The 12,525-nt window shown below is 37.8% G+C and overlaps 1 protein-coding gene across 3 annotated transcripts in view; it reads left to right on the forward strand.

The window, feature by feature from the left end:
* Positions 1-12,525, forward strand: part of grin2aa (glutamate receptor, ionotropic, N-methyl D-aspartate 2A, a) — a 198,846-nt gene that overhangs the window by 152,467 nt on the left and 33,854 nt on the right. For all 3 annotated transcript variants that reach the window (XM_028454435.1, XM_028454434.1, XM_028454436.1), the window contains one exon: positions 11,807-12,009. In XM_028454435.1, the coding sequence (XP_028310236.1) occupies positions 11,807-12,009 (203 nt within the window). The remainder of the gene's footprint in view (positions 1-11,806; positions 12,010-12,525) is intronic.

The following is a 12,525-nucleotide window of genomic DNA, read 5'->3' on the forward strand; positions in this document are numbered from 1 at the left end:
ATCAGATTGTTTTGTGTTTATAACACACCTATCTTTGGCTAGTCTCTATGTCTCTCTGCAGCATCAAGTTAGATTGAAAATGTCAGTGCAAAGCCATTTTTAGATCTCTTCAGGGGAGTTCAATTTGGACTCAAGTCTGGGTTTGGGCTTGGCCACTAAAAGACATTCACAGAGATGTCCTGCGGCCCTCCTTTGATATCTTAACCGTGCGATCAGGGTTGTTGTCCTGGTGAAATATGAACCATCATTCCAGGCTGAGGTCAAGAGTGCTTTGGAGTAGATTTTCTTCCAGGATGTCTCTCTACATTGCTACATTTATCTTTCTGTCCCGACTAGTCTCTAAGGGCTCTATTCTCCCATGCGCGTAAGTCCGGCGTTGTTTCTGGCTGCGAGCTATTCTCCCCCTGTACTTAGGTCAGTCACTGCGCACCTTAGTCCCAGTTACGCACTGTGGGTGAAGCAGTCCTGAAATGTGGGTGTTCCCATTTAAATCTGGCCATACTCGCATTCTCCCATCTGCTTAAGTTCTTTTCTTCTTACGCGCTTCTAACCCTGGAATAAGTGCACCGCCCCGATAAGGGGAAACATTATATTGGACTTAGTTACATTTGAAGCCACACGGACTCCTGCGTCTTGCAGCCGATCTGTGCACACCTGAGTTGTGCCCAGCTACGGCTGCTCGATAAATGAAACTCTGACAGACGCAGACTTCTGTCCACGTTGCCACAGTGATGTCCAACTATTTTCATATTATGTCCAATGTAAAGCCACACTTTGATCCACTACATAGTAAATAAAAATGAAACAAGTTGTCCTATGCAGAGTTTGGTGAAATGCACATGAGAGGATAGATACCAGAAACTGTTCCCACACATATTTAAATGAGGCTCATCTCGGACTCGCTCTCAGCACCATAAGGCATTACACAATTTATATTTAAAACTACATTTTATGTAGTAAGCCAATGGTTTGTTTTCACTGCTAACATCTGTCTCCTCTTAAAGCAGGACGCTCTGCTGGGTTTCCTCAAACCTGCAGCGCATCTAACTCAGTCACTCTTACAGCGATGGCGATGATGATGATGATGATGATGAAGTGCTGATCAAGGAGAGAGATTTTAATTGTGACTTGGACACAATGCGGCCGATCATCACAGTGCATTATTCTGATCAAATCAACCTGTCAGATTGTTTATCAATGAAGGCGTTTCAAATTAAAGCAAACTTAGTCTTTCTCACAGATTTCAATGACATTTACAAGCGTTGAGAAAACGCTATGCTCCGCGATTTCTAGACAGCCCCAAAAAAATGACATCACCTCCTCCTTTCCTTCAGCCCACCTTCATTCACACATACGCGCTTTTTGGCTCCTTACGCGCGGTGGACGTGTCAGCAGCCTGGACCACAGAATACAATCAGGGGAGAAGTGCGTAACTGCAGGCGTGCAAGTAAGCGCTTAAGTCCAGATGGGAGAATGGACCCTTAAGTTTCTAAGATGAAAAATATTCCCTTTGCATGATGCTGCCACCACCATGCTTTACAGTAGGGATGGTGTTAGCCTGGTGATGAGCAGTGTCTGGTTTCCTTCTAGTTTTGCCTGAGGCTGGGTCCCAGATGTGTGGCACAAAAAATTTAATTGAAAAACTGAATTGGTGTGGACAGAAACTGCAAACTGAGAATGAATTAAGGAGCTGAATTTTTTTTACAGTTTCAATTTTATCATGATACACATTCAAGAGATTCAATTTCAAGTTAGACCAATTCAGATTCAGATTTTAAAAGCAATTATTTAAACCATCAATTCAAATTCAAATCCTACTGGCAAGTTTTTCACAATAGTTTTTCTTCAAACCATTTGTCTTTAGATCTAAAGCTTTCACCACTTCATTCCCTGAATCTTTTCATCCCTTCCTCTCCTTTATCTAAACCGGATTATCTGTGCACTGTGTCTGTGTGGTCTCTGATAGCACCTCAAACCGCAGTTAATCAAAACTCCAGACCTCAGTTATTGAGGTGGTGAGGGGTCAACGTGCTTGCGTGTGTGTATGAGTGGGTGCGTTTACACTTTAACGCTGGCTATTGACAGTAAAACAGTTCCTTGCTTGGTTGCTATTCAGGTCACATACATCGAAGTGTTTGTGTGCTTGCAAGTTACAGTGTGCAGTTCAGTTTGCTGCAATCCGCATGGTCTCTATCCATTTTTGTGAGACAAGCTATTTCATATTTTATTCTGACGCACAGCCTTACACAGTCACACCCACACACACACACACACACACACCATCAACATCCGTTTGTTAGTAGTGGAGAGATGTGGTTAGTTGTTATTGTTGTTTTTGTAAACAGAGAACTTGTGAAAGTGATCAGTACAACTTCACTGCGACGCAGAGAAGAAGACAAAGCACAAGAGAATGGAAACGTAATTGGGATCTCTCGTCTCTCTCTCTCTCTTTCTCTCTTTCTCTCTTTCTCTCTTTCTCTCTTTCTCTCTTTTCTCTCTTTCTCTCTCTCTCTCTCTCTCTCTCTCTCTCTCTCTCTCTCTACGGTGCCGTTTTCCATTCCATACATGCGCACAAAAAATCTGTGGCACTACAAGGCAGAAACAGAAAGTCAGAAATTTCCCATATGATCAGAGACAAAAATTCAAGTAAAAAATGGATATTCACTAAAAATATAAATGAGTGTCTTGGTGCAAGAGGACAGAGAGAACAGAGATGTATAGAATGATCAGATAGATCAGAATAAGTGAGAGCAGATAAGCCTAAGAGAGAAATAACCAGTGGTGCTGTAAGAAAACAGCGGAAAACAGGCAAAGTGATGAAAACTTTAGGGAAACAGTCACTTGAGGATGTTATGTCAGCTTTTACAACCCACCATAGGTGTGTCTACGCTCTGATTTTTGAGCAGCAACACCTGCTTTTCCACTGTGCAATTAGGTACATGAAGTGAGAGAAAAGGTAGGGTACTGATATATTCTACTCAAGTAGAAGTAGTTACTTGATTGAAAATTGTACTCAAGTACAAATAAGTCATACATCAAATACTCAAGTACAAGTAGAAGTAGCAAAATTAAATAAAACTCAAAGTAAAAGTTACATGTTATTTTTCACCCCTTACATTTATTTTTGCAAGGACATCTTGCCACGGTTCCCTTACATACAGCTAAAAAATGAAGAGAGAAAATCCTGCATATTGAAGATCAATTCCACAATGGCATCTGTATAAAATAAAAGGATTGTCAAAGAGTGCATACATTTTTGAAATACCATAAAACCAATGAATTCAATTCAAAATAAAACTCTAAGTATAGCTATATTTATGAACTCAAAAACAGTGTCATACCAAATTTGCCATGTGGGTAACAACATAATGGGTAGAAACCTACAACCCGAACCCACGAATATGGCTGGGTGTTGACCAGAAATGGCAAAACTAAGAACATTTTCAATGTGCCTGGTTGCCGGTTGATTGTTCTCTGGTCATTTCTTTTTTTTTTTTTTTTTTAATTTTTTTTATTTTTACAATGTCAGTTGATCATTTTAAAACAAAAAAATTATAATTTTCTCAGTAACGTTTGGGTGCAGGTGCAGTAATTTAACGAATGACTTCACTTCTTTAAAAATTAAATAAGTCCAAGTAAATTACTGATTTAGAAATATAATCAAAAAAAAGTACAAGTACCCATGAAAGCCACTCAATTATGGTAATGTGAATACTTCTAATCTATTAATTTTGGCTCTGACCAAGTACTAGGTCCTAGATGGCTAACGAAGCTTCTTACTCCCAGCAGAGACAAAGTGAACAGTTTCCAGCTAATGAACGTCATTTGTAGACATCTTCTATTAACTTCTCCTGCCCATATTTTTTTTTTTTTGTTGATTTCAGATTATTGTAAGTCAGAGTTTATTTCCTGCCTAGCTTAGAATCACTCGTGGGAACATATGCTGTCATTATTTGAGGCGATGCCTCCCAGACAGCTGATTCTGTAGCTGCTAATAATGGTGCTTCCTCTCTGGTTCTTAGCTATTTACTTGTATGTAAGTGATGATGATATGCTAAACTCAAGCATTTAAAGATTGATTGTTTTTAGCTATGTTTATTGTATGTATGTATGTATTATAATAATAATAATAATAATAATATAATAAATAATTATTATGTATTATTATTATTATTATTATTATTATTATTATTATTATTATTATTATATTATTATTATTATTATCCAAAAATAGACTTTCATTGAACACTATGGAATATCTGCTCAGATATAACTGCAGAAAGCATGTTGGCTAATCAGAAGTATTTCTCACAAAAGAAACAACAAAACCTGGGCACTACAAGATTAGACTAGTAATATTTTGAGATTAAAGTTGTAATTTAATGAGACTAAAGTAGAATCTAAAAAAAATCTTAATTTTATGAGATTGAAGTCATTATATTTCAAGATTAAAGTCGTAATTTTATGAAAACAAAATTGGAATACAAACAGGATCTTGTCTGTGTTACGGTCACTCGTGTGTTACGGAGAAGAATTTAGTGAGATTGTACTTCTCTTTCGGTTTCACATATGGCAAAATACTGAGCCTTTTGTCCCATCATCACCACACTGTTATCAGTTTAAGGACTTTAAAGACACTTTGCAGACGTTTGCGTTTGTTTGCAACAAAAGAACCCGACTGATTTGGAGCAAATATCTTTTTTAGTGTAGGAGGAACTGGCTGGAAGTGGCTATCAATTTTAGTTGTGTTCACTTCAACAGGGAATTCTGTTATTGTGAGTTTTTGAAGATACGGCTTTATTCTCATGAAATTACGACTTTTTCCCCGAAATATTACAACTTTAATCTCATAGTGGCTCAGATTGTTTTAAATTTGAATGTGGCCCTAATGCGCCGTCAATACAAGACAATCCTTATATGCAATCTGGAAATGAATAGAAAGTTTCTTTTTTCTAAATGCTAACTTTGCGAACTGTACTCGCAGTCAGGGTGTAATGTTTAGCTCAGACTGAGAACATAGAGTGTGTAAATTGCTTAAGGAAGGGCTGAAGTGTTATCTGCTTCACTCAGTAATCTTACCTGATAGCATTGGATTTGTCTTAGAAAATCACAACATAGAAAACACACACATGCACACAACCCCACCCCTGCATACTCCCGCACTTCCCACTTCACACGCACACATACGCACAGGAAGGATTTCGATCCAAGGAATCATTTCTCACCATTCGTATAAAGTTGCTTTACACCACCTGTACTCATTTTTACCCATGAACACTCACAAAGTGCACACACTCATGATACCTGACTGCAGACACAACACACACACGCACACACACATTCCAAGTGACTGCAGAAAGAGAAAATGCTCAATTTTCCCGACATAATTTTGTCTGACAGCAGTGACGGATAGTGTTTTTATGATTGAATGGTTTCTCCATGCTATTAGGAACTCATTCTCCCATCATGCAATTTGCCACAATGATAACTCTCCTTGGGAGACTGGCGCAGAGAATCTGCAAAGTGCTCTGACCTTTGTTTTTGGCAATTTCTACACACATATTTCAGCGAAAACCACTCGTGTGCATGTGTGTGTGTACATGCTCGTGGTGTGTTTGCACGGGTAACTGCCATTTTTAAGACATGTAAAGCGTGTTTCCCAACCAGGGGTACGTGAGCACTTGCAGGGGTTTACATGGGAAAATGACCAATTTATTTCCAAAATAATAAAAAATATTCTCAGTCATTTCATAAGTCTGTCAATAAAATGGTACGTGTGCGCTATGGCTTGTTTTTAAAGTTTAAATGCCTGTTTAAAGGGGACATATTCAAAGAAGCTCCTTTTGTGGTAAATGTCATACAAGTTTCTATATAACACAGGCAGGTAATTATTTGTTTTGTATTTATTATTTATATTACTTATATTTTTATTTATTCTTATTATTTTTTCTGATTCAACTTTATTATTTTTCTTCAATAACAATGTAATCATAATTAATTAGTGTTGATAATACGCTATTAATAATACAAATGTTTACTATAATATTATTTCTTATTTTTTTTTTTGCCTTGAAGACAACATCATTTTATGTTTAATTTGAGTTAAATAAGAAGATAATGCCTAAATATTACTTGATGAAATTAAATAACTTGCGTTGAATATTCAGTTGTGTTATGTTCTACTTTTGGAGAATCATGAACACGTACGAGTGAGGGGGTACTCATGGTATGACAAAAATGCTCAAGGGGTACACAAGACAAGAAAGGTTGGGAACCCCTGATGTAAAGCAACAGCCTGGTGAAAATAAAATAAAGGTGTGTTTAAATCTGCTGCAGGGCGATGATGCTATTGAGGGTTGTTACCACACAGTAACTTTACACTGTAACCTCCCACTGGCCCCTCTGTCATATCTCATGAACTGCAATCCATGCATAGTGTAGATTTAATATCTGTATTACATCGGGGAAGATTCAGCATTTAGCTGCTCAGTCGGTCGATAAAGAGAATCCTCCATCCTCTGTAGGCATTAATTTATTACCCCTCTTTCCTTAATTAGAGAGAAGGAGCAACTGTGGGGAAGAGGGAAGAGGAGGGCAGTCGGACAGGAAGTCTGAAGAGATGCTGAAGTCAGCTTATCTTTTCCTCCCCCCTCCCCTCCTTCCCCACCCCCTCCTCCACTATTCCCTTCATCAAACATATTCTGAGTGAGAGCGTTTATCACTCCTCGGAGTTTATTGACGTGTCAAACTAATTTAGGATTACTTCTCAGGAAACCGTATTAATGATTGAAAGCACACTTTTATCACTTTTACCCATCCCAGCCGAGTAATGCTCATTGTACAACAAGGTGCCTGCAATGAAGCTTACAGCTCATTAAGATTTCTATACAATATTTTAATTTCTATCTTGATATTAAAGCTGCTACCCCCGCTCATTTTTTTTCTATTAGATAAAATCATCGTGTAGGCCTCATTGATCCATGAATCAAACATAATTTTCTCCAAAAACAAACGATAAAGGTTGAAATTGCTTCTTGAAAGTTAGTTTTTATCTCCACTGTAAATAGTCTTGGTACTTGTACTTTTTTGGAGTATATTTTGAAATCAGTCATTTTACTTGTACTTAAGTATGTTTTAAAATGGGCTTAACTTTGGACACGTTAATCCCAAATACCTGCTTTTGGTATTACCACTCACTCATTCCCCCTGTCCACAGCCACCAACTTTATAGCTAAGCTTCACACTTGTCACTATACTGGCTTGATTACACAACATAATAAGCACAATATGTTCTACAACTTCACATCTCACCCTCACTGTAAAATAATTTATTCTTCCCCACCCTTTCTATTTCCTATCTTGAGTCTCTCCTCCCTGCTCCCTTCCCCCCTCCACCTAGGTGTAACACTGCTCTCCCTTTTTATATTCTCCCTATAATAAAAAGGTTTCTTACCCTTCCTTAGGGAGGGCTGGTGATGGTCACAATTAAGCAATAAAATAAATAAATTTATTTTATTTAAATAACAAAACATGCATTGCTGTCATTATGATTGCACTTCTTGTAGTGTTGACCTTTGACAGCATGTGCAGACAAGGAAAAAAAAAATATGTTTTAAAATAAGTAATAGTTACATTTCTACACCCAATCGTTACTGAGTAAATAATATTTTTTTTGTTTTAAAATGACAGACTTTGTGAAACTACAAAAAATGAAATAACCAGACAACAATCAAATGCATCATCATAGCCGACCAACCAGATTATCACTTACGTTACAGCCACCTAAGAAAAATCACAAATAAAAGAATAAAACGTTTAACAAGACGAAAGAATGAATAAACATTAAATAAGTGTATAATTAGGTAAAAGACTGTTAAAAATATGGATCAGATACACACACATTACAGTAGTAAAAAAAATAAAGTAAGATTAATAATAATCATAGTAATAATAATAATATACAAATTATATACAAATATGATATTTACAAAAATAATACAAAATGTACAAATATGATACAGATATTTACAACAATCGAGCTGTGAGGTTACAGTGATGAATTATACAGAGATAAGAAACTTGAGCAGGATATATCAGTACTCTTTACACCTGTGGATGTGGAGTTCTGATACCACGGGGATTACAACAAAAATAGTGGCAAACAAATCACTGTCCTCCTAGTCTGGCAAAAAAATAAATCCCAATAAGAATAAAGTAAAACAGAAAAAATGATGCATCTGTTTACAGGACTCTACATCCCACAATGCAATACGCAAAATTGTCATAGAACGGTTCATGGTTGAGATGAAAACATACTTTCAAGATGTAAATTTCACCTTTTTTTAGAGTAATTTCTGGCAACAAGAATTCATTTTTGATCATGTTTGTTATAGTGTGTTAGCCAGAGTAGCCAGGATTAGTGCACAAAGTGACTGCATTTTATTTGAACTAGATTCATATTTGAGAAAGTTTAATTATAGAATACAGTTGTTTGATATTTATTGTGTGAGAATTTCTTTTTCTTTTTCATTACCAATTACTTGGTGTCATCATTTTAATTCCAGGTGACCCCACATGGAGTCACAACTCCATGGTTGAAAACCTTACGGTTCATTAGATTTTATCTAATAAAATGTTATTAGGGGTAGGTTGGATAGATTATATCATATTTAACACACTTCATTCAGAATTGCTTGGCAAAAAAAAAGGAAAAGCTGCACCTGTCTTAATTAGTGTGCCAATATTGCTGCTCATTTTCACAGCACCAGCGCTCCTCATATCTACTTGTCACACCCCTGAGGAACACTCACAGACACATGCGTTCACTGACTTGTGAAATGCAAAACAGCTGGACTAAGACAAGATGGGCAAACGCTGGCGAACCTGTAAAAAAGAAGATGCCACCGCAGCAAACTGTCCTGCTTCAGCGCTCCAACGACTCACCGTATACCGCACACACACACGCACTCTGAGGAATGTAGCCAACCACGGAGCGGGCTGTTGACAGTGCTGCCGACTAAGAGCAGAGTAGGGACCCTAATCCCTGTCAGAGGATAGAAAACCTCTCAAAGCGAAACAATTAAAATGCTAATTTTACTTCCTCCTTTCTGCTCGCCGGTTAATGACTTTGCCCAGCATTTTAGCTATAAAGTGTGTGTGTGTGTGCGCGTGTGTGTATAAAAACAGCTATCCTGTGACTTTTAGTTTAACAAGGTGACGGATTAGTGATGCTATAATGTGTGCAAAAGTCCCACATGAGATTTAGGTTTGAGAACTGTAACAAACTAAACATGTTTTATTTCTTTTTACATGTCTTATTTTATTGTATATACGTGGAGGCTAAAAAAAGTTTAGCCGTTCACGAGGGATATAAAGTGAAAGATGAAGAAAAACTCCAGAAAACAAGGGAAACATGTCAGGGAAAGGATATTTCCGTTTTCTGGCTCCCCGTCATATTAATAATTTAAAATTCAAGCAAAGCCTTGAAGCCTGTTGCTGTTTGTTCTCTTCCTTCTTTCCATAGGTTGACTCAGACATGCATTAGCACCACAAACACACACAGAGCTGCAGACAGATGTGGGTGGGTGAGGATCTATCCATCAAGGGGCCATCGCAGCTCTGAAAAAACTTTCTGAATTATTCACAGAGTCACAGGCTGATCAAGCTTTCACACTTCCTGTGGGTTTGTCAACGCAAATGCCTTTATGCACTATGGCATGCATATATGCACTTCTTGTTATTGGATGTCATACAAAATAGTGGCATGGTGCAGTTAAAGTGACAACCTTCAGGTCATTTTAAAGAGTACCTAAACCAACTGAAAATAAATGTATTTGGTATGAAGTATAGTTGCTGACTGATTCCTGTCCAATTATTGACATTTTAGTCAAAGTTTTTCAATTTGCCAAATTTAGTTGTAAAATGTAAGAGTGACTGCCCTCGAGGGGTCGAAATCCGGCTTTTACAATTGAATATGGCTATTGGTTGAGAATGGTTGCGTCTTACCTTACGAACCACCACTGTTGGCTCCACCCCCTCCTATGAACATTAGCACCTTTCGACTCAGCAATCTGTGGCGACTAGGTTGGATTGAGAGAATTGTGAATAGAAAGGTATTAACCCCAGAACAGAAGAAGAATAGAAGTACAGTAGTCTGTCGTTTATCGCAGGGGTTACGTTCTAAAAATTACCCGCAATCGGCGAAATCTGCAAAAGTAGTCAGCTTTATTTTTTACAATTATTATACATGTTTTAAGGCTATAAAACCCCTCACCATGAACTTTATACACTTTTCTCAGACAGGCATGAACATTTCTCTCTTGTTTAAACACACTCAAAGTTCAAACCTTTGTAGATTTTAAAACATAAACCTGTTTTCAAACATACAGCACTTCAGAGTCACACTGCTAGCAATCAGACATTGATGCCGAACGCATTCAGAGTCTTTGTTGATGATGACCTCGGGCCGTCAACACGGACACTGGTCTGTTCAACCATTCAACCATGGAGTAGAAGCTGTGTGTGACCACCTGGAGCTGTATGACGGCCTTTATAACCGGGACCGGACTAGGAAGGATTAGGCGTGGAGGAGAATCCGCGAGGAGGTGGTAGTAGCAGATAAAAGTTATCCCTGTAGCATTGAGCTAGGACAGCATTAGCCGCTAATCACACTGGCTTTTTTCACTGGTGGTTTATGTTTATGAGAGGAGAAAAAGGAGCACAGCTCCTCGCTTCAGCAGGCAGTGAAACTCACCCAGTGGGATGTGTTGCTGGTGGGTGAACGCAGGATTAGCCAATCAGGACGCAGAACACAATGTGCATTCATACGCTTGTAACGCATGTACGCATCCAAAATTGCACTGTAAAAAAATCTGCGAAACACCGAGGCCGCGAAAGGTGAACCGCGTTATAGCGAGGGACTACTGTAATTATAATCAAAATATATAAAAATATGACAATACATGACAAATTAGAGTTGTATTCTTTTATTTTCAACTATGCCATGCTTAAAAAAATGAAGAAAAAAAACTACCACAGGGTGATATTAACCAAAATTACTGAAAAATTAGGAATGTACGAACAAAAATTCTTAGAAAAAAAAAATGGAATTAGAAACTTGGCCTTTGCTCCACCCATTGAGGCTTCCCTGGTGAAGGCATAGGCTCTGTTTGAAATTGCATACTAACGCACTATACACTACACACTCAATGAGTACAACTGTCTACTATACACTATAAGTGTGGTTAGAAGAATTAGGATGATGACTGTTCCCACTGACGTTTACTTCTAGGTTTCCCATGGTGCATTTGGAACCTACAATAACAAAAACCTGAAGCTCTCTGAGGCTAAATATCTCCATTGATTCGCCATCTTTGAAAGTTCTGAAAACATTTTAAGTGAGAAAGTGACAAAGTAGAATATCAACATTTGCTCAATTGATCAATAAAACTCACAAAAACACATTTCATGCCGACATTTTGGAGACCTGCCATTGTGCTACTGACAAAACTTCCTGTTAACTTCAAAACAAGAGCCCCATTTACAAAAGAAAAACTAATGGAAGACAAGAAGAGATGCTTTTGTTTTGAAAAGGGGATGTTTGACGCCTTGACGCATGTCAAAACCTCAGGGTTTAGTTACACTTTAAGTCTTTTCTAACGTATTTGTTTAATCTACCTGCACTTGTTAAAACACCTTCTGTTTAAATATTATATAACGTGATCATTTTCAGATTAGTTTACTCATACTTATTGACTGAATGTTTCAAACATGATTTAACATCTCATTCTTCTTCTTTCCCTGCCAGATGGGAAGACTGGAGAACAGAAGCCTGACACTAAAGTACCCAGTGTGGCCACGATTCAACTCCTTTGGTGATGCTGAGCTGGACGACAACCACCTGTCCATCGTCACTTTAGAGGAGAAACCTTTTGTTATCGTGGAGGATGTGGAGAGGCTCACTGGTACCTGTATGAGGAACTCTGTGCCCTGCAGAAAACATATCAAAGAGTAAGTTGGATGTTGGGACTATTGGTGTCTGTCTGTTTGTCTGTCTGCTTATAGCTAACCAATCCAATCGTAAACTTTTACTTGTAGTCATTATACTGGTGGAAATTTTCATCATATGTGGTCACAGCTCTGAGCTATTAACTAAAAAAAGTTATATTAACTTATATAAATTCACTTGGAGCTGCTGGATAAATCCATGTTATAGGCCTCATTGATCAATAAATCTAAAAAAAACAAAGATATAAAAGGTAGAAATTGTCCCATGAAAATGTTCCATCTCCACCGTAAACACACCTTTTGTTGACATTTCCACACATTGCGTCGTGGGATGTGGAGTCTTGCAGACAAGTGCACAGAATAGTTTTAACTAATTCTTATATCCTGGGGAATACCGAGAGTAAGATAGAAAAAAGGGTGTCAAGTGAATCACTCTCCTCCTTGTCAGGTGAAAAACACAAGAAATCAGTGTAATAATGAAAGAAAAAACATCTGTTACGGGACTTCACATCCCACAAT

Source organism: Gouania willdenowi, chromosome 8, assembly GCF_900634775.1.
Source record: "Gouania willdenowi chromosome 8, fGouWil2.1, whole genome shotgun sequence".
Classification (NCBI taxonomy): Eukaryota; Metazoa; Chordata; class Actinopteri; order Blenniiformes; family Gobiesocidae; genus Gouania; species Gouania willdenowi.